The sequence below is a fragment of the Ochotona princeps genome, chromosome 30 (genome assembly GCF_030435755.1).
Source record: "Ochotona princeps isolate mOchPri1 chromosome 30, mOchPri1.hap1, whole genome shotgun sequence".
Lineage (NCBI taxonomy): Eukaryota > Metazoa > Chordata > Mammalia > Lagomorpha > Ochotonidae > Ochotona > Ochotona princeps.
Window position 1 is genome coordinate 16,735,341 of NC_080861.1, and position 23,966 is coordinate 16,759,306.

The 23,966-nt window shown below is 38.8% G+C and overlaps 1 protein-coding gene across 4 annotated transcripts in view; it reads right to left on the reverse strand.

The window, feature by feature from the left end:
* The window catches only part of CLASP2 (cytoplasmic linker associated protein 2), a 164,541-nt gene that overhangs the window by 48,575 nt on the left and 92,000 nt on the right, over nt 1-23,966 (reverse strand). For all 4 annotated transcript variants that reach the window (XM_058657143.1, XM_036497694.2, XM_058657145.1 and 1 more), the window contains 5 exons: nt 19,104-19,205; nt 13,271-13,441; nt 9,559-9,666; nt 5,205-5,311; nt 1,968-2,212 (listed from right to left, as the gene is read on the reverse strand). In XM_058657143.1, the coding sequence (XP_058513126.1) occupies nt 1,968-2,212; nt 5,205-5,311; nt 9,559-9,666; nt 13,271-13,441; nt 19,104-19,205 (733 nt within the window). The remainder of the gene's footprint in view (nt 1-1,967; nt 2,213-5,204; nt 5,312-9,558; nt 9,667-13,270; nt 13,442-19,103; nt 19,206-23,966) is intronic.

Genomic DNA, 23,966 nt, shown 5'->3' on the forward strand with positions numbered 1-23,966 from the left:
ATAATACCGAATGATGGCAGAGATGGGGCGGGGGGAAGCCACCCTAAAGCAACACTGGCTTGAATGTAAACACATACAGCCATTATGGAAGAAAAGTATGGAAACACTTCTCAGAACTCTGAAAACAGATGTACTAAACGACCCAGCTACTCCACTCCTGGGAATTTACCCAAAGGAAATGAAGCTAGCATTTGAAAGAATTATACCTACCCCATGGCTGTAAGGAGCTCAATCACAATAGCTAAGATATGGAACAAACCCAGCTGTCCATCAATTGATGACTGGATAAAGTAATTATGGTGTATGTACGCAACAGAATACTACCCAGGTGCTAAAGAGGAAGGAAAGGGACGGAGGGAGGAGAGAGGGAGGGAGGGAGGAAGGAAAAAGGAGGGAAGGAATCCTGCCTTTTGTAACAAATGGATGCAACTGGAGACCATCATGTTTAGCGAAATAAGCCAGTCCCCCAAAGACATATATCACATATTTTAAGAATTATATGACTTGTGGTAACTAACATACAAAGTTCAAAAACCAAAGTAAGATATATGAGTGAAACTTGCAACTTGAGATTTGATTACTGTTTATAGCCCTTGTCTATTTTATTGAGGAATAGTGGTTCCCTTCTTGCTACTTGTTGAACTCTATTTAGTGGAGGATTAAGCTTGTGATGATAAAGAAAACTGGGCCCAGTGTGGTAGCCTAGTGACTAGAGACCTCGCCTTGCACATGTCAGGATCCCACATGGGCTCCAGTTCTAATCCTGGCAGCTCCACTTTCCATCCAGCTCCCTGCCTGAGGTCTGGGAAAACTGTCCAGGATGGCCCAAAGCCTTGGGACCCTGAACCCGCATGGGAGACCTATAAGAGGCTCCTGGCTCCTAACTTTGGATCGGCTCAGCTCTGGCCATTGGGGCCACTCTCCTCCTCTCTGTATATCTGACTTTCCAATAAAAATGAATAAATCTTTAAAAACAATTAAAAGAAAAATAAGAAAAGGAGGGAAGGTGACAGTGAGGTTACAGAGGGAAATCTCACTATTCTCATAACTACATGAATTCAATGCATGAAATCTGTTCCCATGAAATACATAAGAACTGCAGCTCTATTTCATCAGTGTCACATGATGGTAAATCACACATATAACATTTCCAGCAAATGGATCTGATCCTTACATTCCGCAACCCAGGGGCTGAAACCTTTTTATTCTCCTGTTATTTAGAACAAACCAGGAGTCTAATATTAACCTAATCTTGACGGCTGGGCGGGGATAATACTATGAATTTAAGTGCTATGCTTCATGAAGCATGATAATTTACATGAAAATACATTGGGCAAAATAAAAACATTTATTAAATCACAGATCTTTCAAAAATAAATACGCAACAAGTACATCAGACTTGGATTTCACAGGTTATCAAGCAACACGTAATTCTATAAAATAGTTCAGAACAATGAAGAGTGCTGGGGGAAAAAGTCAAAGCCATTTAGAAAGGAAACAACATGAAAACCCCCAAAACCAAAATAAATCTCTGTTGTTAGACAAAATCATACTAATTTCTTTTTATTTTACACCAAGATTCATATGGTAGAAAAAAAAAACACTAAAAAGACGCCTTAATTTCTGAAAAGCATAAACATTCCTTCCTTTCACTGAAAAACAACCTACCAGAAGCAAAATTCTAATTAAACTAGTATTGGTAGGTACATTCTAATATTTTAAAATTATGTTTTAATTTAACTTCTACTTGTGGATAAAAGTTTCCTTTTAGCACACTTCATAAAACACAAATGAAGTAACAAATTCTTGGTAAAATACAGAATACAGAGTCCCACAGGACTGAAGCTTACAAAAAACACCAAAAAAACCTCCTGGATTCAGGACACACCACCTTCTACCGCAGAACTCCGACAAAGTGAAAAAGTGCTAGCTCAACGGGAAAATCACCGGGAGAAACTGCATCTTACCTTAACGTTCTCTGATTTTTCAGTAAGTTCTGCAGACCCAGGAGGCCTTCCTTCCTTTCGGACCAATTGGAACTAGCACAGCGGTTCAGGACTTCCGCGACATCTTCTGTCTGCCTCATGTACGTGGGAATGCTGCCGTTTCGAGAACTGTACGAGCGCTCCGAGCAGGCGCTGGAAGCGTCACTGTTGGCATCGTCGTCTGAGTGCATCCCATACGATTCGTATCTTCTTCGAGCCGGTTTTTTCTGTTACACATAAACAATCTCATTGGGAATAGCTAAGAATGGAATGGTTTTCGCAATATGTGTTCATCACAAGACAACTGCTTTGTGTTTCAAAATTAATTCAAAGCATGCTGCTAATCATTAGCATTTTTAAAAGTGGCAGATGAGGTGTTTCTTAACTATGGGAAATTACAGAACAGAATAGACAATACAGAGGTAAAGCTACGAAAAGTGGGAAATGTACCCAGTGTAGATTTTTTCTCCTTTAATTTTCATGGAAAACCAAGCAAATCAACAGAAACTACATTAAGTTACTTCAACAAGTTCATCTGAAAACTGTCAGAGTTTGGTTCACGGTTTTATTTAACCACATTCATTCTGACCAAAAAAACAACAAGAGAAATTAAAAGATAAGGCATGCTTCCCATAAGCTTCCTCAAGACCCTAGCAGAAATTAGAGCTGGTAAGAAGAAAATACTACCCTCTTACTGAAGCCATACAAAAGATCATAAAAATGTATTCTTTCTCCCAGTACAATTTAATTTCTCCTCCTACCCTAGCTAGCTTCTCTTTGCTACTTTTCTTGCCCGTGTTCTTTGCCACAGTTGCAACTCTCACATTTACAGAGGACTAAAATGCCGATAGTGAGAGAGTTATGCTCAGTGTCAATTGTAGGGGGAGCATAACCCAAGGGTGCTTCAAAAAATTGGTGGAAACCAGAATTAAAAGTTTGTTTTCATATCGAAAAACTTTGAAATGCATGCAGTTTTTTTTAATAATACATATTTTACACAAACCTTTTTTTAAGCCCCTTCGTATACCACTCATGTCACTAAATATGAGAAAGCAGAGATTTCTTTATAAGAGAATCAATTCGAGTTTATATACTGAAGTGAGATGAGAGAAAAAATAGATTATTTAAGATGTCGTTGAATGAGTCAGAGGTAAATCTTTATGTGTACATGAATTTTGCCTGCTGAGTGGTAAAGACACTATCAAACATTTTAAGGACAATTACTTAAAATAGTTCTCAGTGGCTTTAAATTCTCTGAAGTCTAAATCTACAGGAAATATGATTTAAAATGAACTCAAATAGTTTACAATGACAGCCCTTTAATAAATGCCTTATATTGATGTACAAATATCTACATAGTTTAGAATAGCATTGCTGTAATATCTACCTATAGTAGGCTCTGGGGCAAGCGTTGTAGACACCAGTGTGAATTTACTCATCTCATTTGCATTACGCAGTCAGGGTGAAAGAATGAAAACTCTCCTAAGAGACTCTACTTAAGTGGTGTCTGCTTTTTGATAAGCATATTCATAGGAAAATAGATGTCTGCCTAGGAGTTTTATACATTCACTTCAATTTTTTTTATAGGAAACCATCATCTGTTAAATTGATGCAGCAAAAGAAGTTACGGTATCACAAGATGTCAGAAAATAGCAATGTCTATACCTTAGTCCGCATGTCTCCTAAGAGCTGACAGCATTAATTTTTAAAGAGAAAAATTGAAAATAATGAAGAACAGTTTGCTAAACAGCACAGTGAAGTAGGCATTAACAATGCCAATGATCAGAAACATTAAGGTTTTAACAAATAGATACAAAAGAACCACTTGGGCGCAGGCTATATCTTTAATCTTGTCAATATTCCTTAGTTCAAAGACTATGTTCCCAAAGACATTCCCTATTTGGATTATTTTTCCATTCCCAGAGTTAACTTTATTTTTATGATCTTCCCCGGGTCCAAATTAGGCTTAACAGCTAGGATGTGTTTTATTCCTGCACATTGACTAAAGTGAATGGAATATCTGTGCTGTGCACACAATGGGAGCACACAGAGTGACTGGATTTCCATTTTAGACTTGGTGACTACACACATTCCTCAAATGACTAACATACACCATATCCATATAATAGCTCATTCCATAAAATTTATGCGCGTAGAATTTAAGCATTCAATTAAAGAAAACTAGAAAACATGATTTGAGGAATATGTTGAGAAGGAACAGTAACTATCTTGGTCTGCCTTCCCAGCATCAGAACATGTCCCCAATCTATCCTACATCCATGGGAGCCAAGCCTCCATCCAGCTGTCATCAACCGACAACAAGGTCATCAAGTGGCTGGGCTAAGGGGACAAGGTCAGTGTATACACACTGTGACAGCAGAACTACAGGCGTCCTGTGATAATATTCAGCAAGTTACAGCCACTCTTTATGAAGATTTTAAAATATTTTAAATCTATGCAGGAAAGATTAGGTATAGGTATCAATAGCAGTGAAGATGTGGTAGCTTTAGAAGCATAACAGATAATTTTTAGTTCAAAGCAAACTAAATGTTTCTCAATGTCAGGATGAAAAAGATAATTTGAAGGAAATGTCATATCAAGTTCACTTGAGAAATCACCAAAAAAAAAACAGTTGTCTACATTGTTTGAAATGCTACTTCCATAATTTTAAGCAAAGAACACTGAAAATACGTACAGACTCTAGGACAAAATGTCATAGATCTTCAGGGCATATTTCTAAATCTCACCGTTTAATGTGCCAGGTATAAAGAACCAAGCAGACACCTGAATTATAATTTGCACCTTCTCTTAGCTCAGAAAACAAGGCTAAAGAAAATGTAATCCTAATTTAAAACAATAAATACTAAAGGTTAAGACAGCATTGAAATTATATGCTTGTAACTGTGTGTGGTTCTGTGTACATATGTTTATACTAATCTATTTGCTCTTATATCCAGTGAGTAAACTGCAGCATATAAAATATATTAACATATTAATTTTCCTGATACTCTATCAGTACTGTAGGCCCTGAGTGAAAATTCTGAATTCATAAAGATCAAGAATTAATTATACTGCTCTGCTCTTCATATTGTCCACATTTTATATTCCTGTGCCTAAGGCATAGACGTTTTCCCATTTCCTATTCCAAGGAGCAGCCTGTCTCAGTCACTCCAACCCTAACCAAAACAGATGAACTGATAAGGAGACGGACTAGAGTACCAAGGCATCTGCTACGGCCTCCTCCACGTCGGAACCTGTGTTCAGGACTCGCATGGCACTGACGGAAGACGATAGTCGGCTGGACTGGCTGATCCCATATCCTGGACCTAATTCATCAAAAGAAGGAATACAGCTTTCAGACAGTCATAAAAGAAACAGTGTTAGTTTGGGACATTTTAAGATCCTTAAGGGAGGGGAAAAAAAACCAATGGGGCAAAGCATTTTAAAAGCAATATTGTATTTTCCGGGCACATTTAGTATTTGGCCATATAAAAGACTAAAGGCAATCAAAATTACTGACACTGTAGAAAATAAACTTAAAGAATATTAACGATTTACAACCACTAGAAAGCAAGGGCTCGCAGATCAGAGTTAACAAATCTACAGCCCTCTAATGAATCCAGTTCTATCAGTTCAGACACCATCTCATCTCATGGATAAACTACAGAGTAACCCGGAACAAAGAGCAATTTCGAAAAGGTTCAGAACACCAGTGAGTCCACACCAGGAATTTGCAAGGGGAAAAAGCTCCAATTATTATCTTCTCTCCTTCAGGACAGGCTGATTTCATTCCATCACTGAGACAGATCATTTGATATCCGTTACGTGCCCAGCATTCCAAGGGAGCTAATGACAAACCAGAAATGAACTGCCCCCCTCAACTGCTTTCTATACCACCATTTACAATTAAAACACTTCATCCACCATTTTGGTTTTTTTTTCTAAACATACACAAAAATGAAATACATAACTAAGAACATAAAACAGTTCTATACTCTAAAATGACATAACAGATTATATAAATTAAAGTTTCCAACTGCTAGTAAAAAAAATGTTCAGTAAGATTGCTGAGGGGGGAAAAAGTTACTTGGGGAGAAAACATAATTGAAACAAACAACAACGATGACCAAAAAAAAAAACAATCTGAAAATATGAATATTATTCAATGGAAACTGAAAAAGGACAAAATGTGAGATGAACGCACAGATGATGATGGGAATGTACTCATCCTTCACCTGCGGCCCCACACACTTCGGGGGCGTAGAGGGCACCAGTAGATCTGGAATGATGTCTGGAGGCTGGAATAACAGGACCACACAAACCCCATCTATTACCACAGACACAAGGAACAGTGGCAGCACTACTGTCAGGCAAGGAGACGGAGTTAAAACTCGTAGCACGTTTCACTGCTGATGGTCAGGATATTGCCAAACACAGCCAAGTGGACGTGAGCATCGCAACCCCATCCCTGTCACACAGACACAACTGACGCCTCCGGGGACAGACACGGGCCTACAGCAGACCCAGAAAGGAGGGCAAATAATCAAATGGAAGGAAATGCCAAAAGTACAAGCATGAAACAAAAAAACAAAAATTAAACAACAAAAAAAAAACATCGTGGTTAAAAAAAAACCACTATGGTAACTAGTGACTAATAATACTCTTATCTTCTTTAACCCCGATAACCCAACAAGACAACTATCCTAGTTTCCTGGGGGTGCTGTGGTCTAAATGTTTATGAACCCTCCCACCTCCTCACTGACATGCTGAAATCCTGATCCCCAAAATGACCGCACAGGAGGCAAGTTGCTGCTTAATATCAGTGACCCTATAAAAGAGATTCAGAGAGCTGGCTGGCGCCCTGTATCCCACAGAAAAACCACCCAAGAACCAGGAAATAGGTCCTCACTGTCACTCAATCTGCTGGCACTTTGACGTGACCTTAGCACCCTCAAACTGGGAGGAATAATGCCTATCATTTATATTATGCAGTTCATTGTCTTTCATCAAAAGAGCCTGAATGAAGCAGAAAGGGAAACTTAAAGCACATCGGTTTGATCAAATTCACAAAACATGGGGTATTATTTCAAAATCTCTGGTTTCTTTTTTCAAAACTTTTTTTTTTTTTTAAAGATTTGTTTGTTTATTTGAATGGCAGAGTTGGAGAATTAGAAAGAAAGGGAGATGGCAGGGCTAGGTCAGGGCAAAATCCGGAACCAGGAGCTTCCTCAGGTGTCCCGTGTGAATGCAGTGGGTCCCAAGCACTTGGGCCATCTTCCACTGCTTTCCCAGGGTTTTCAGCAGGGAGCTGGATTAGAAATGCTGCACTAAATGCCTATCCCAGCTGCTTAATAATAAAATTAGGGCAGTTTTTTAATTCATTTTTAAAATTCATTTGAGAAGCAGAATGACAGAAAGAGAGGGAGGAGAGAAAGAACCTTCCATCTGCTGGTTCACTCCCCAGAGGCCAGCTGGAAGCCAGGGCCCAGGAGTTTCATCCAAGTCTGCCTGTGGATGGCAGGAGACCAAGCACGAGGGCCACACCCGCTGCCTCGTAGGTACATTAACAGGAAGCTGGATAGGAATGTGGGCATCCCAAGCGGCAGTCTAACTGCTCTGACATAATTCTCACCAAAACGGGATCCATTTAAATTGTCCACTGGGTGAACACAGAAAACTAAAGGGTACATAACACTTCTTTCAATGTTGTTATGTTTGCATTTACACTTTGAGTAACCGGTAACGAATGATAAATTTCCTCTCATCTCTCACCACCGTACAGGTTTAAAAGGTATAGCAACACATCTTGGTTTTTCCTGATAGGTTTTCTAGTAATTTCACAGCATTATGTAAATGCACGTGTCATATTATTAAAAACCTAGTCCTTGCCACTATTCTGTCATGAAATTGGGTCTGGGTCAGCAATGAGTTTTAGGGGCGTTCTGGGGCAGTGGCGGTGGGGAGGCAGTGATGACACCCACAGTGACCATGACAAGTGGCCTCTCACTGGGTGCCTGGGTACCAGGCGTTGATGTGAGGGATCTTTGCATGAATTTTCTCATTTGCAGTCTTGAAGGCAAACCTAAGGTGTGTGTGTTATTATCATTCCCATTTTCTAGAGGAGGAAGTCCAGGCACAGAAAGGAGACAAACCTGAGGCATGAACCCAAGCTAGCGGACCCTAGAATGTATCCTCTTTAAAAACTGATTCATTTATTTTTACTGGAAAGGCAGAGTTACAGAGAGAAAGAGACAGAGGGGAGGACAGATCGATGGATTGATTTTTGACCTGCTGTTCACTCCCATAATGGCCACGGAGGCTTAAACCACAACACCTGCCCCAAAATGTATAATCTCAGAGGTGCACACAACCTCTTCACTTTCTTCAGCTCCTCACAGTGCCATGCTTGATAGAAAGGGAGACTTGATTTTGTTTCTTTAAATGAACACAATGAGAATGCACAACATACTTGGGAGTGGATGTGTGCAAGTCTGAAGAACAACTCTAGGCATTATAGCAAACTACGTGTACAAAGGAAAAGTATCTGAGCATATCAAAAAAGTATTGGTTGGGGCCAACATCATGGGGTGGTACTCTTAAATGGCCACCTGCAGTGAGTGCTAGTATGCCACGTGGGCACAGGCTCGTGTCCCAGCTGCTCCACTTCTGGTCCGGTTCCTTGTTTATGGCCTGGAGAACAGAGGAGGATGTCCAAGTAGTTGGGGCCCTGCACCCAAGCGAGAGATGTTTTAGAAGCTGTTGGATTCAGACTGGCTCAGTTCTGTCTGTTCCAGTCATTCTGGGAGTAAACCAGAGGATGGAAGATCTCTCTCTCTCTCTCTCCTTGTCTCTATAAATCTTTCAAATAATAAACAAATCTTTTGGATAAAAATAGTATCCATTAGAATACTGAAGGATCATGTAGAACTTCCAAAAGATTTTCTCAACATAAAAAATTATATTGGTATAATTATCCTAGAACAGTGAGAGGTTTAAAAAATCATTTGGTATTTTTATAACTGAAACAAAGTATTTTAAAGTCAAGGTTATAAAGCAATTTCTATAGAGATAATCAGGGATAAACAGATTTTATAGTAGTAACACAGGAGGAGCTAAAACATGGGAAATGACCTTTAAGGTATAAAATACGGTAAACATTCTTCACACGGATGCTGCGCGCACATGGCATCCTGCAGCATTCTTACATATAACACAAGTTACACGATCTAAGTTGAAAGATCAATATGTCTGCTGAAAAAGACAAAAGCATTTATTTGACTAAGCTTAACACTCCATACATCTTTTGAGAATATTTAAATCTTTACATTGTATAGGTTGACTTGTCCAGAAAGAGCTTGAATTCTATATTGTCAAGTTTCAATCTACGTGACATCTACTTGATCACAACAGTGATTCACTTAAGCCATGACTCACATTTACAGTCCAGACAAGTAAGTCAAGCCAAATATACTTTCCGAACATATCATTTGCTTCTAATTCCTAAAACGACATAAAAGAGAAAGGGCAGGCAAAGCTAATGAGGACAGCAGTGTAGCTCTACCCAGACACTTACCCAGGGGCTGGAAGGAGCGCACAGGACTCGTGTCCCTGCTGCTCTCCCGGCTGGCTTCCCGGCTGCACCCTTGGCTCACGCTGGGGCGGGGGATACGACTGCTGCGAGCTGCGACCAAGCAGTGATGGAACATCGGGGAGGGAAGAGAAGAAGAGAGCCTTTTAAGAAATTCAGCCTTATTTCACATTCTTAAAAACTTAATCAGTATCTTGCATTGTCCTAAGGTTGAGAAGAAAGCACGCTTGATAAAAAACATTACTAAATACTCACCAGCTGTAAGTCAAAAGAGGAAAAAAGCATTACTAGGAATACAGTGAAATTTGTTGAATAAGGTTTTCTGATTCGTATGGTGCTAGAAGGGTAAAATAATATTTCACTTAAAAAAAGACTACAATTATTACATAGAAGTGGTTATTAGTTGAACTAGTATTTATCATTTTTGGTATATTAGGTGAAAATCTAACTTTTAAGTAATTATTTCAAAGAATGAGAGAGAGAGAGAGAGACTTTCTATTTGCTGGCTTAATACCCAGATGGCTGCAACGGCCACACAGGTAGGCCAGCTGAAACCAGGAACTTCATCTGGGTCTCCCACACGGATGACAGCGGCCCCCAAAAAACTGGGCCATCTTCAGCTGTTTTCTCAGGCCATTAGCAGGGAGCTGGATTGGAAGCAAACCAACTGGAACTTGAACCAGTGCCCATAAGGGAAGCCAGCATCACAGGCAGCAGCTTTATACATTATGTCAACCCCCTAAAACTTGCTTTTTGGTTGCCGCTTTTTTTGGGGGGGGTGCTTTTTGGGTTTACTGTGGTATAAAGCTGCCAAGTGCAACACCAGCATCCAGACAGGTGCTGGTTCATGTTCCGGCTGCTTCGCTTCAATCCAGCTCCCTGACAATGACCCGGGAAAAGCAGCTGAAGATGGCCCAAGTGTTTAGGCTCCTGCGACCCAAGGGGGTGACCCAGAAGCCTAGCTTCCGGGCATTGGCCTGCCTGATCCTGGACACTGAGGCCACCTGGGGAATAAAACAGTAGATGGAGGATAGTTCTCTGTCTTTCCCACTCTTTGTGTAACTCTTATTTTCAAATAAATCCTTTTGGGGGGGCGGTTTATTTACTTATTTAGTTAACTATTTGCAAAGCAGTACGGCAGAGACAGTGGCTGAGACACAGAGGGATCTTCCATCGGTGGGTTCACTCTTGCAATGGCTGTAACCGCCAGGGCTGGGCCAGCCCAAAGCCACAAGTCATGGACTCTGTGTGGTCTCGGATACAGGTAACAGGAATGCAAGTTCTCGGGCCTCCCAGGCGGCTGTATAAGAAATGAAGCATCGGGGACTCAACCTGGAACCCTGATACGAGCTGCAGGCACGCCAAGTAACCTTCACCCACAATGCCACAATACTGGCCCTCAACATCTTATTTTTAATATAAAAATGTGCACATATCAAATATTAAAGTACAAAGTCTATTTTTCAAATTTTTAGTTCAAGATAAAATGGAAAAAAATGAGCTAATGCTGTTAAATTTCATCACTTTCCTCCTTCCTCACAAATACACACAACTACAAAAATAACAAGTTACACAATATTCAGGGATGAGGATGAGTAAAAACAGAGGGAAAAATTAATAAGTCTGGAAAACAAATACAAGTGATCCAATTTAGTTGCGAACTTGATACTTATGTCAAATTCCAGGTGTAACATTTGTGAAAATCATTACAAAGGATATTAATTCAAAGTGTTAGGACAAAAATCTGTGCCCCCTGCTGAATGAAAACACTCTTAGACAATCAAGCCTTTAGGAAGCTTGACTCCTACACACAACTTCCAAGGAATCTGGCAACGTGTAGGGGCAAATTAACAAAGGAAAGACTATTCAGTCCTTTTACAGTGAATGGGGAAGTCAATGCGATGGGCTGCCCAAGTGGCTTAGCAGTTAGGCTGCCTCCTGCGGCACTGGCAATGCCATATGGGCGCCGCTTCAGGTTCTGCCTCCGCTCCTGGTTCAGCTTCCTGCTGATGCTCCTGGGAGAATAGCAGAAGATTGTTCAGGTTCTTGGGCCCCTTTTCTGGATGCTGCAGCCATTTGGGGAGTGAGGAGGATCTCTGTAACTCTGTCTTTCAAATAAATAAATAAACCTTGAAAAATAAAATAAAAGATGGTAACTGAACACAATGCCCAGCCAGTCACCAATTCAGATTCTACTGGAAAGTCTCCAGAAAATATGGAACTTCCTGTGATAGTTGGTAGCATTAAAAGGACAGCAGTATTGGAGAAGAAAACAGTACATTTTACCAACTACTAATATATATATATGTATATATCTATATACACACACACATAATTATAAATTATTGGAAAGGCTATATTAAAAAAGTAACTTCCCCAAATCAAAGCAAACTAAAATATACCAAAACCGGAAGCAGTAGCACTGAAAGGGAAGAGAATTTTTTACAGTAGGAACATTCTCCTTCAAGTGCCCTTAATGTTAGCTTTTGTCACATTTAAAGTCCATGGATGCAACAAATTCCTAATCTCTGCTTGCAGGTGCTGAAGAGAACTTACTCTTAAATCTTAACAATGAAAAACAAAAATGATGACTTTAAGAGAGCACAGAGTGAAGGGAAAGTTACGGAGCCGAGATCGAGACGGAGCAGAGGAAATACCAAGCGAGACGTCCGGCCGTGGTCACACAGGAAGGTTTGAAGAGACAAAGGATGACAAACAAGTCTCAGTCACTCAGGGCCTCTGTTCTCAGCCCTGAGGGCAAAGCCAACACCATGACTGAGGAAGCAGAACCAGAAGGAATGGCAGGCAGAGACTCTGGGTCCATAACAACCGTTCATCAGCAAACCCCGAGGATGGCACAATCTCTCAACATTTCAGTTAAAAAACCGAATCAAGTGTTTTACTATGTAAACTGGCTGCTGTATAATGTCTGCCATGTGAAATACTCAATAGAGAAAACAAATATTTATGTTTTTGAATAGGGTTGACCTACAATGTCTACAACAGCAGCCAAGACATATATGAACCTCTATAATATCATATACATTTATTTATACCACTTGAGTCAACACTGAAGCCTCCTCGGGTCTGTATTAGGAAGCTGGGTGCTGAAACCAGGAAATGTGATACAGGATGTGGGTGGATTAACTGCTAGGGTAAATGGCCAGCTCGTACCTACTTTTTTATACTTCCTGTAAGTTATACTTTCAAGATAAGACAGTTAATCAACTCAAAACTTACATTTCAATTCGCCTTGAATTTTTTTTTAAGGTTTATTTACTTTTATTGGAAACTGAGTTACAGAGAGAAGACAACAGAGAAACATCTTCTGCCTGCTGGTTCACTCCCCAACTGACCACAATGCCAAGAACTGAGCTCATAAGAACCTAGGAGCTTCTTCCAGGTCTCCCATGAGGTTTCAGGGTCCCAAGACTTCAGACCGTCCTCCACTGCTGTCCCAGCCCATAAGAAGGGAACAGGATGGGCAGCTGGGCAGCTGGGACACAAACTGGAGCTGATACGGGATCCTAGCAGTTACAAGGTGAGGACTTCAGCCAGTAGGCTACTGAGCCAGGCTCTCACTCCTTGAATTTTTAAGCTGATTTCCTTTAATTATAAGGACCTAAACGGATTCCACAGTCTCCAATGTTAGCAAACATCTGGAGTATAAAAGAAAGAAAAGACGGCCACGTCTTACCTACTGAAAGCCTCGACGGGCTAGCCTCCCTGCTACAGCCCTGGCTGCGTGGTATCTTGCTTCTTTTCTGTGCTGAAGCCGAATTGACGAGGACTCTTTGAACACCAGAGCTCACAGTGGAGAGCGCTGTGGTGGTGAGCACTCTTCCAGGAGACCCCGAGCGGCTGCCAGCTGAACACCAAACACACAGAAAAGCATTAAAACAGGAGTACTAAGAGAACTTCGTAGAAACATATCTCAAAAGATTATGATCATACGGTAAATTTTAAGGTCAAAGGAAATGGGCTGAGGCAGAGCTAGACATAGCTGCAACCTGGAAAAAAAAGTACACTAAATATATTGGCATTAAATGATGAACCAGATGGTATGTTCAGTTTGGGGGTCATAGATAGTCTGTCTGATAATAATGATACTATGATTTTGAGAACACAAACAGTATAAAAGGTTTCTAGAGAAATAATTAATTCAGCAATACAGTTGATATTGTTATAAATGCTGTGTGGAAAAGCTGTAGATTTAAGAAGAAAACTTTAATAATTCTATTACTGGCACTTTTGTTCAGCATATGTTAATTTGCTTTATCTTAACCTATGCTGTCCACTGAGATGTCTTCAAGCACAGCAAAGCTACCATCTTGCAACTGTGTATATCTTTAAATTTTAGAAAACTAATTTCAAATACTGATAAAAGTGGGACAACTGAAAAAGAAACTTGTTGGTGTCGCCTTTCACTAGCAAAGGGCTTTGGGGTAGCCACTTCTGGGATAAGTAAGCACTGAATAGGATCAAAGGGCAAATGTCAAAGATTTCAGGCCCTTTCCGTAAGAGTGATTCTCATTCAGGCATGGAAGACAAGGCAACGTGATCAGGGAGCCAGACAAAATCTGAGAACAGAGCTTGAGTTTTACAAACAGGAAAAATGGCTGTGGGCCAGAAACGCACACAGTAACCTTTAAAGGCACAGACTCTGTTAATCAAAGCACTTGATGTTCAAGGAATGGGAAAGGGACCTAGATGAATTCCAAGTAGAACCTAACTGAATGGTTACTCCAGAAAAGTTAAACTTGCACTTGAGTCAGTTTTCATGAAAGCAAACTTTTACTTTGGTGGATACTTCTTTCTGCTGGGAGCATCACTGCTCACATGAACAAACTGACCCAATTATGTTTCCTTTCTATAGGGAAAAGATTAATGATTCAAATGCCAACTGGGACAAGTGCGGGATGTCGACAAGGAAGAAATGGACACAGCGTAAAGGACTGTGATGAAGGAAGAGGAGACTTTTAAGCTCCACACAATTCCCACTTGAGATAACTATGTCTGGGCCTTTGATTTTTTCAAAAATGAAAGCTTTAAAATTATCTGCTTTTTATATTAGGTAGGCCAAAACAACACATTAATGGGGATCAGACAAGCTAGTCCATGGGTGGCTGATCCGTAAACCCTGTTATAGTTCTCTTGGCATTGTCTTGTTGAGTGTAATGTTCCTACTTAATTCTTGAGTTTTATCAGCACAAAAAAATGAAACTTACCTTCACTGTTGATAGCAACATTCTAAAACAAAGCAGTGTTTCCAATGAAATTAACACTTGCTAGAGTAGAAGGAATTCTAAATTTTAGGGACATTATTAAAGTCTTAAAAATGATTGCTCATTTGACATCTCAATGTTTCAGTTGAAGAATCTTTACAGTAACATTTTATTTGTATTTGAGAGAGAGAGAGAGAGAAAAAGAGAGAGAGAGAGAGAAGAGGTATACTCATTTGTTTGCTCCCTCCCTCAAATGCCTATGATAACCAAGGCTGACCAGGCCAAAGCTGGGAGCCAGGACCTCAGCCTGGGTCTTCCACATGGACAGCAGTGACCCGATCACTTCAGTCATGACCCGTTGCTTCCAGGGGTGTGCACTGGCAGCAAGCTGAATCCCGAACAGGACCGGGACTCAAACCCAGGCACCTCTGCATGCCAAGCTAAATGGCAGACTCCAAGTGAAGAATATTTAAACCCAAATTTCTCTTCATTAAATCCTTAAGGATGCCTATAAGGCACCTGTTGTCTCCATGCAGGTCTAAACTAAACATACACACCAAAACATCCAAACACCCAACATGCCACAAACTCACAATGCAAGATAGGCTAATGGAACATTGTATGGGAAAATCTGCAACGATGTAAACAGAATAAACCATGAACTGAGCACATACGACATGACGTTCTGTTAGAACAATACAAATTCGGTGAATAATGATGTTGGTGGGAAAGATTGAAGAATTCCTTGCAATGTGGGTCTATTCAGCAGATAGGAAACATGCAATTTTGAAGTAACTCTTTTTTTAATTCTGGATTTACTGAATTCATTAAATGATACAAGCTCACTGTATATTCATTTATAGTCTCCCATAATAAATACACCTGGTAGTGCTTACTTCACTGTAACCATTTACCCTTTCTTTGATACCCTCGGATTCCCAACAAGAGTGTGACAGATAATTCCAGTGCTTAGGACTCATTTTAGAATTATTTGTACTTACAAAACAATACCACGGCTGTTTATCCAGCAAAGAGCCACCAAGGCTAACTGTTTTTATCAGAAAAACCACAGAGCTGAGCAAAAACAGCACAGCATGCCAGAGAATAGCATGCTACCACTGGCAAAATCTGAAATTAGCGCTGCCTAAAGCTTTCAAATTACCATTTTATATCGTGTGGCAGTTCAAAGCATTATTATTACTCTATTTCTTCTGAATGTCTATATGCGCATGATCGATTTTGCTAATTTAAAAAATCTTGAGCTTTGCTAAAAAGCAAAACAAAAAAAGAGGCAGGCCAAAGTCAATTTTTTTCCCAACTGACAATTATTTTTTCGCCAATATGATTACAGAAAGCAGAGTATCACATGAACTTCTGCTGAATAGAACCCATGTCTTATCATGAAAATAGGTGATCAAACAAGTGATGCTCACATAAAGGGGCTATAGATTCTTACCACCAATGGTATTAGCAGATTGTGATCCTGAACAAGTGTAAAGGCAGAATTAGGGTAAGGGTTATCATCCATGAAGAGGGAAGGAGCAGTTTTTAAATGGATGGCAGATGGAAATAAGAAAGCTGTCGTCAATTCTCAGAAAACAAAACACCCAAAAGCAAAAAAAAAAAAAAAAGGCAATTTTTTCAAAAGTTCCAAAAGCACAACGTCTATAACAAAAGCAGTACATTTAGTAGTTTCAACAACTGGTAAACAGAAATCAGACACTCATGGACAAAGCAGATGAAATGAAGTTGCAAAAGCAAATTCTTCAGCTTTTTCAATTACTAATAGTCCAAAATCAGCGTAATTAAATGTTTAAGCTTTCTTTATTAAACATTTAATTTAAAGCTACATGTAAGGAATAGCTACTGTGTCATAGCTGAAGAAAAATTTACATGGAACAGCCACAGACTGCATCTTTGTTAAGACACAGAAGTAAACAGCAGGAGTGTTTACAGGCTGCACAAGCACTTGTACGCAACCAGTCGCTACCAACAAAAGACAACGCTGTCACAATATCAACCTCAAGTCTCCCCACTGGGTCTGCTTTACATAACACACCTGCTTTGATTCAAGAGATCTTTTTGTTGTCTAAATGGCAACACAAAAAATATGGAAAGACCATGCAAACCCTAATTGATCATTTCACAACAGTGTGAAGATGGAAATCAAAGGACTATTTCTGTGGAAACACATTTTGAAGAAACTTGCACACAAATTACATTGTATCTTTTTTTTTTTTTTTTTCAAAAGAACTTGGTATGGAACACATAGTCATTCAAATGAAAGAAGCAAGCAAACAACAAAACTCCTTCACAAGCTGACTGAGAACTTGGGTGATCTGACAGCTGGAAAGTGTCTGACCTTAGAGTCCTGCGGGTCTAAAGAGCGGTTCACCGTGCTCTTACATGTTAGGAACAGTGTTGGATTATGTGGGCTGAGTTTCAAAGTGAAAAAAGGAACTAAAAGAAAAATTCTATTTCCTTGGAAACTGTAGTTACAAAGTACCTTTGAATCTTCACTCTGAAGTCAACATTAATATTATTTTAAAAGAAAATTAATCTCTTACAGTAAGGAACTAGATAGTTTCAACTTGTTCAGTCTAGTTTATCTTCTGCTTTCAAATTTCTATCATTATTTTGCACCTTCCTGAAGACGAAAGCCACAGTATTAAATTCGATTGACATGGGATTACAAGTAAGGATGAGGACAATTTGATTAGCTAACATACACTGTGCTTACTCTGGTTCAGGCACTGTTTGTAGTACACTTACCATACTACATCATTTAATCCTCACAATAATTCTATGAGATAGAAACTATTATCATTCTCTATTTTACAGATAGCATAGAGAAATATAACAATTTCTAATAATCTGTAAGTACCAGGACTCCGGTCTGGGCAGCCATCACTAAACGACGATCTAAACCAATACCTCTAGAGCGTCATCACGACCTGAACCACTTCATGATCTTATTAAAGACCAGAATCGGTGGGTTTGGACGGCATGTGGGATCCTGCTTCTAGCAGAACTAGCTGGTTTTTAAGGATAGCTGGTTTTTAAGACTATTCTGAGCTAGCTATTGCTGGTTCAGGCAGCACACAGGGAGAAGAGGGGTGCCCATCTCCACTACTCTGCCACAGATTCAGTTACTCTAGAAATAAACACGGTGGACAGAAAAACACTTTCCTAGCATATGTTTGACCTTGTTATTTTAAATAATCCTCAAGTTGCAAACCAATTTTGCTGAATATTTCTACTTATTTATAAAACTCCATAGTTAGTCTGCCTGGATTTTCTGTTTGGAAAGAGGAGAATCCGGGTGGCAGGATTTGGGTCAACACTAGCTGTCCCCTTCAAGACCAAGTCAAGATACAGGAATCAGGTCAAACACAAACAGACACCCATATCCCAATAAACCACCTGAACAGCAGTAACAGACACTGAATTACTCTCACAGTTACTTCCCTAGGAAACTTTCCTAAGTTTTTGGAGAAAAAGTGCTAATGAGTATCTTTTGGTAAAGAAGGAATGGAAATGAACTGTCTAAAATTAGCAATATTAGAAATACACTATCAGAATTCTAGAACGTGTGAAACAGAGGATTCATTTTATCTTACGCCTCAAACTTGCCTGTTTAGTAACTTTTCTTGAGGAATGCAACTGCTACCAAAGTAGCAAAGTATTAACTACTAAATCTAACAAGGAATACAACAAAACTCTACATTTAATGTGAGCTCCCTATAAATCACTACATGCTAGCCAAAAAGGCTAACTAAAAGTGAGATATTCCAATAGCTGCATGGGGAGGAAAGTCAAGAGTATAGCAAATATCACTGGAGTTGAGCTAGACAAAATTACATATTGTTAATACATGACAACTGTTAGGCCTTTAAAAGGCAGAATATTCTACATTTGCAAGTTTCTCAGTAGAATGTGAGAGCCCTACTGCTAAGGATTTGGATTATTTAAAATATTTGCATGCAACATTTGGACAGCAGATGAAGTTCTTCTGTCTTAGTGGGCAGATATCAATAATGCAGTCCTAGTAACACACCAAAGACAAGACAACACTCATTCATAACATTTCAAAACATGCACAACTGACCCCGAACATTGACAAACAAAGATACCTTCATTTTTGTCAGGTGATGATGAACCTAAAGTGCAGAACAAGAACTCAGTATGTGGCTTGTCTTTTTCAAGTTAGTTTTGTCTACCCACTGGTTGATTTCCCAATAAAAGTAACATGTACAACACGCAAGCTCCCACTGTGGACACAGGAGACTGAGAGGCAGTACATACGCTGTGACTGGGACACCATCTTCGTGCGGCTTCGGCCTCTAGAGTCCGTCTTGGCATTCCCCATACCAGTAAGTGGCGCTGAAAGCTTTGCTCTCACTCGGCCTAAAAAAACAAAAATATTTATATAAATCAAGCCATTCTCCTTTATAATAATATTTAGTTGTGGGTGGAAAACATTTACAAGATATTTTTCAATTCTCTAATAATATAGTAGTCGGGTAAAGGTTACATTCTTTTTGTTTTTTTCAAAGCTGAGGCCAGCATGACGATATAGTAGGCTAAGGCCTCTGCCTGCTGTAATCAGGATCCCTTATGGGCACTGGTTCAAGTTCTGGATGCTCTACTTCTCATCCAGCTCCCTGCTTGTGGCCTGGGAAAGCAGCAGAGGATGGCTCAGGTCTTCGGGCCTCTGCAGCCACATGGGAGACTTAGGAGAAACTCATGGCTCCTTGCTTCAGACTGGCCCAGTTCTGGCACTACTGTCTATTTTTGGAGTTCACAAACAGATGGAAGATATCTTTCTCTCTCTCTGTCTCTGTTTTTCCACTCTGTAAATCTGCCTTTCTAACCAAAAATAAAATAAATCTTTTTAAAAACTAAATTCACACTGATTTTATGTGTGGTCTAGTAAGCTACCTTTTCCCCCAAGGGTAAGAATAGAGTCAAGCTAAAATATTTCATTCTTATTAATCTAATAGTTATAATAAAAATAACATAGGCACATCACTTGCTTTTAAATTGATAGTTCCAGTTCTAAAATTTAGTTTCAAAGAAACTGAAATTATTCTTAAATCTATTCTATTTTTTTTTAAAGATTTATTTATTTTTATTGGAAAGGCAGATACACAGAGAGGAGGACAGACAGGAAGATCTGTCCAATGGTTCACTCCCCAAGTGACCGCAACGGCTGGAGATGAGCCGAATCAAAGACAGGAGCCAGGAACCTCCTCCAGGTCTCCCACATGGGTGCAGGGTCCCAAGGCTTTGGGCCATCCTTGACTGCTTTCCCAGGCCACAAGCAGGGAGCTGGATGGGAAGCAGGGCCACTGGGATTAGAACCAACAACCATATGGGATCCCTGCGTGTAAAAGGCAAGGACTTTAACTACTACGCTATCGTGCCTGGTCCCTATCCTATGGTTTTGACTATAACAATAATCGTAGACATAACAATTCAAATAATCCATTGACTAAAATGGTACTCCTGAAGACAATGCAGGGATAGCTATTATTAACTCAAATACATATTTTAGTATTGGGGTACTAGCAGTATGGAAGCATTGATGCTCTCCTTTCCCAGCCAATTTCATTTGCAATATTCCTTGTGCAAATACGTAAGTTGGCATTTTTCTCATCTATTTCCTGCCCTCTTTTCCAGCTCCACTCCTTTCTTCTCTACCACTGCCCAGCCCCCTCCATAAACTGAGCCACAGATGTCCTCACCCTACTTCTAGAGCTCTTGAACCAAAGGGGATGCTGACCACAGTGTTAAGGTGAGCTGCCATCGCGAGAAACAACTTGTGACAGAATATATTGCCAGCAGGAGCTTTGTTGCCCTCAAGAAATAGTCTCAATCCAATTAGCAGCAATACCAAAAATATGCATAAAGAAAGGCTTAGAATTCTTTTCAGTTAAAAGTTATAATTTGAAGGGCATACAGATTGTGGGGCTAGTCTGAAATGCTCAAATTAATTAGAAAAGAAATACTGAAAAAGCAACTAGAAACTAAAAAGTGAATAAGGAAAAGAAATGTAAGAAGTACAAATTAAACAGAAGCAAAAACCAAGTTCAATAACCCTAGTGGTTCAGAATTCTCATCCTGTTACAGTTTATTTTGAGTACAACATACAATGTTTTCATGACTGAGAAGTAAAAGAAGATCAAGTTATAACTTTGGAAATAAAAAGATTTATACATTCTATATTAAAATTTACAGTAGTTCATTTATATTAGCATTTTAAATTATAATGCCACCTACCAGCAATTTTTTAATACAGGATTCTAACATAAAATATAAACCTATGTAAAATACGCTAAATGTAAATACAAAGTCAAAAATCTCATGTTTAAATATACTTGGTTTTGTATCACACTCAAAATGTCATTCATGTAAAACTTAGGCCCAAAAAAGTGCTTTAAATCAGAAATTAAAAACACAGTTTGTATCCCCAAAAAATATAAAAATTAATTCTTTTTCCCTTCTCGAAAGCAATAAGTAATTATTTTTGAAGTGAATTAATTCAGTAAATACAATTCTGTTGTAATTTCAAATTCAATCTGAATCAGTGACTACAGGTACATTTCAAAGCAGGCGAAATAACCACATTTGAATTCCACTGAAAGCCCAATGATAAAGCGATGATGATGTATGTTGCCACAAAGCATAAATGAACTGGCATTAGAAAATAAAACCACAAAAATAAAAGCATTAATGTCATTATTGGAAACAAATGAACCATATTAACTCTGTATTAATATTATTGGCTAAGCAATTATGTCTCCCGACATGAGATGATTCAGAATATAAAGCAAAACTTCAAGCTGAACAATTAAAAAAATCCATACAGATAAGTAATACAATCAAATATGAAACGTAAAAGCTACCACAATGGCAAATTATAAGGATTTGCAATGAAATTAGTTGGTTTTAGTTTTAATTCCCACCAATGAAAACGGTAACATAAATGTACTTGTATTGCTAACAAAATGTACATTCTTACCATCCTCAGATGCTGTTCCTATATAAGAGAAATAAAACAGTATTTCAACAAAGTCTGTTAATATTGAAGTTAGAAACTATCTTACAATCCCCAAACAAAGCTAAAATGAACAGGTGAAAATAAAAAATAGCTCTTAGGTTGAAAGTCTTAAATTAACTTTGAAACAGTTTGAGCAGAAATCTGAGGTGACCTAATGATTGACAGCGCACAGGGAAATATGAAAACTACCGAACTGAAAACGACAAAATTCTTTGGAGAACACTTTTATCTGCTATATTTTAATCTTAAAATTGGAAGTAAAAAAAAAAAATGACAGTGGTCTCTCAAGGAAATTCCAACTGTGCATTTTACCTTTGTTGCCAGTTAAATTTTTTATACCCCTTTGCAGGTAGAAATACTTCCGGTATAGTTTTAAAACACAGACCAAGGGTAGGAGGCCCAGCAGTTAAGAGCACACACGGGTCATCTTGCTGGCTGTGCATCCTGGACCCGAGTGCTAACATGTGACCTCATCCTGTAGGTGACGGCGTAAGCTGCTGAGTTCGTCACTCACACGGGAGACGTCAACTGAGTTCCTGGCCTCTAGCTTTGCTCTGACTCAGCCAGTACTCGAATATTTGTATTTTCTTTCAATACAGATCTGAGGATCAGTTACAATAATGCATTATAAAGTAGGTGACTGCTCAAACAAGGTGGAAAATTTTTACCCAAGCAAGAAAATATTTGATCTGAAAACTTAAAAACAAAATGTTCAAACCAGTTCTAAGATATTAGTATCAGAAGGAGTAACAAAAGGTCCGATCTGCAGAAACCATTCCCATGCTGTTTTCATTCAGCATTTTTTTTTAATTTATGAAATGCTGAACCATACACAAAAGCTGAGACTACTGTATTCAAAACAAGATTCAGTGTTTCATTAAAACAGAGGATATTTAAGATCAGTTTTTGGGGTGTAAGTAATAATTAACAAAGTACACATTAACACCATTTTCCAAGAGCTCATATAATATGATTTAGGAATTTAACATCTTATTATAATCTATCGGAAAAGGCTGGGGTTGTGTTGAAGCAAGTGAAGCTGTTACTGAAACGCATGTAACCCATGTAAGCTGTTACTGCAACCCATTGAGTGCTGGTTTGAGTTCTGGCCCAGCATGGCTGCTGTGGCCAATTAGTGAGTGAATTAGAATACAAAAGATGACTTAATGTTTCTCTCTTTTCTCAAATTTCAAACTGTACCTTTTAGATAAACAAAATAATTTTTTTTAAAAAAGCTCAAGTTTCTATGAACATTATGGCATTAGATGAAGCAAGGGAAAGTACTGGTAATATGCTGACCACTGTTTCAGATAAAAAACATCATACAGGGTTGCTATGAAAACAACAGGTAAAACTATAATCACATCAACATTGAAATTAAAAAGGCAGCACTTAAAATCAGTTCAGTTTTAATGAAATATCAGTTTAGAAATCCACAATAAAAAGACAGCTTCTGTAACCTACATCTAATTTTCATAAGTGATCATATGAACTTGTAAAATGTTCTTTTTCATTTTGTATAACAGAGTTTACTTAAGCGTTAAACCAAATGATTTGGAGATTCCTTTACATTCTTCTGCACCCAATTTTAGCGAAAGACTTAAGAAACTCAGCATATATTCAGAGGCATACCTCTATGAATTATATAGCTATTTTCATACTAGGATTGTTGCTAAATAAATAATATAGCTTCTGAAATTAAGAGAAGAATGAACAAAGATACTCCATAGAATCCAAGAACCATGAAAAATTGTACAAATTGGAAAGGGAAGTTCTTACCATCCATCTTGTCGGAAGTATCCTCTTTGATGAAAGGGCAAGCAAGCAAGAGAGGAAAACTTAGTATATTAGAAAAGAGACTTTATCATTCCTGGAAAACACTGCTTTAATGACAGAATCTAAAGTACAGATATAAATATGAAGATCTTTTTCAACTAAAACACGTGATATTAAACAAAAGTAGATCCTTGCATGCTAAGACCACACCTAACAGGTTAAACAGACTAAAAACCAACAATAAACAATTGTCATTAATGTAGAGAAAGAGAAGTAAGGTCCCATCCTACACTTTTGCCATCGTCTGGTCAATCTCCTGCTTCGCTCTG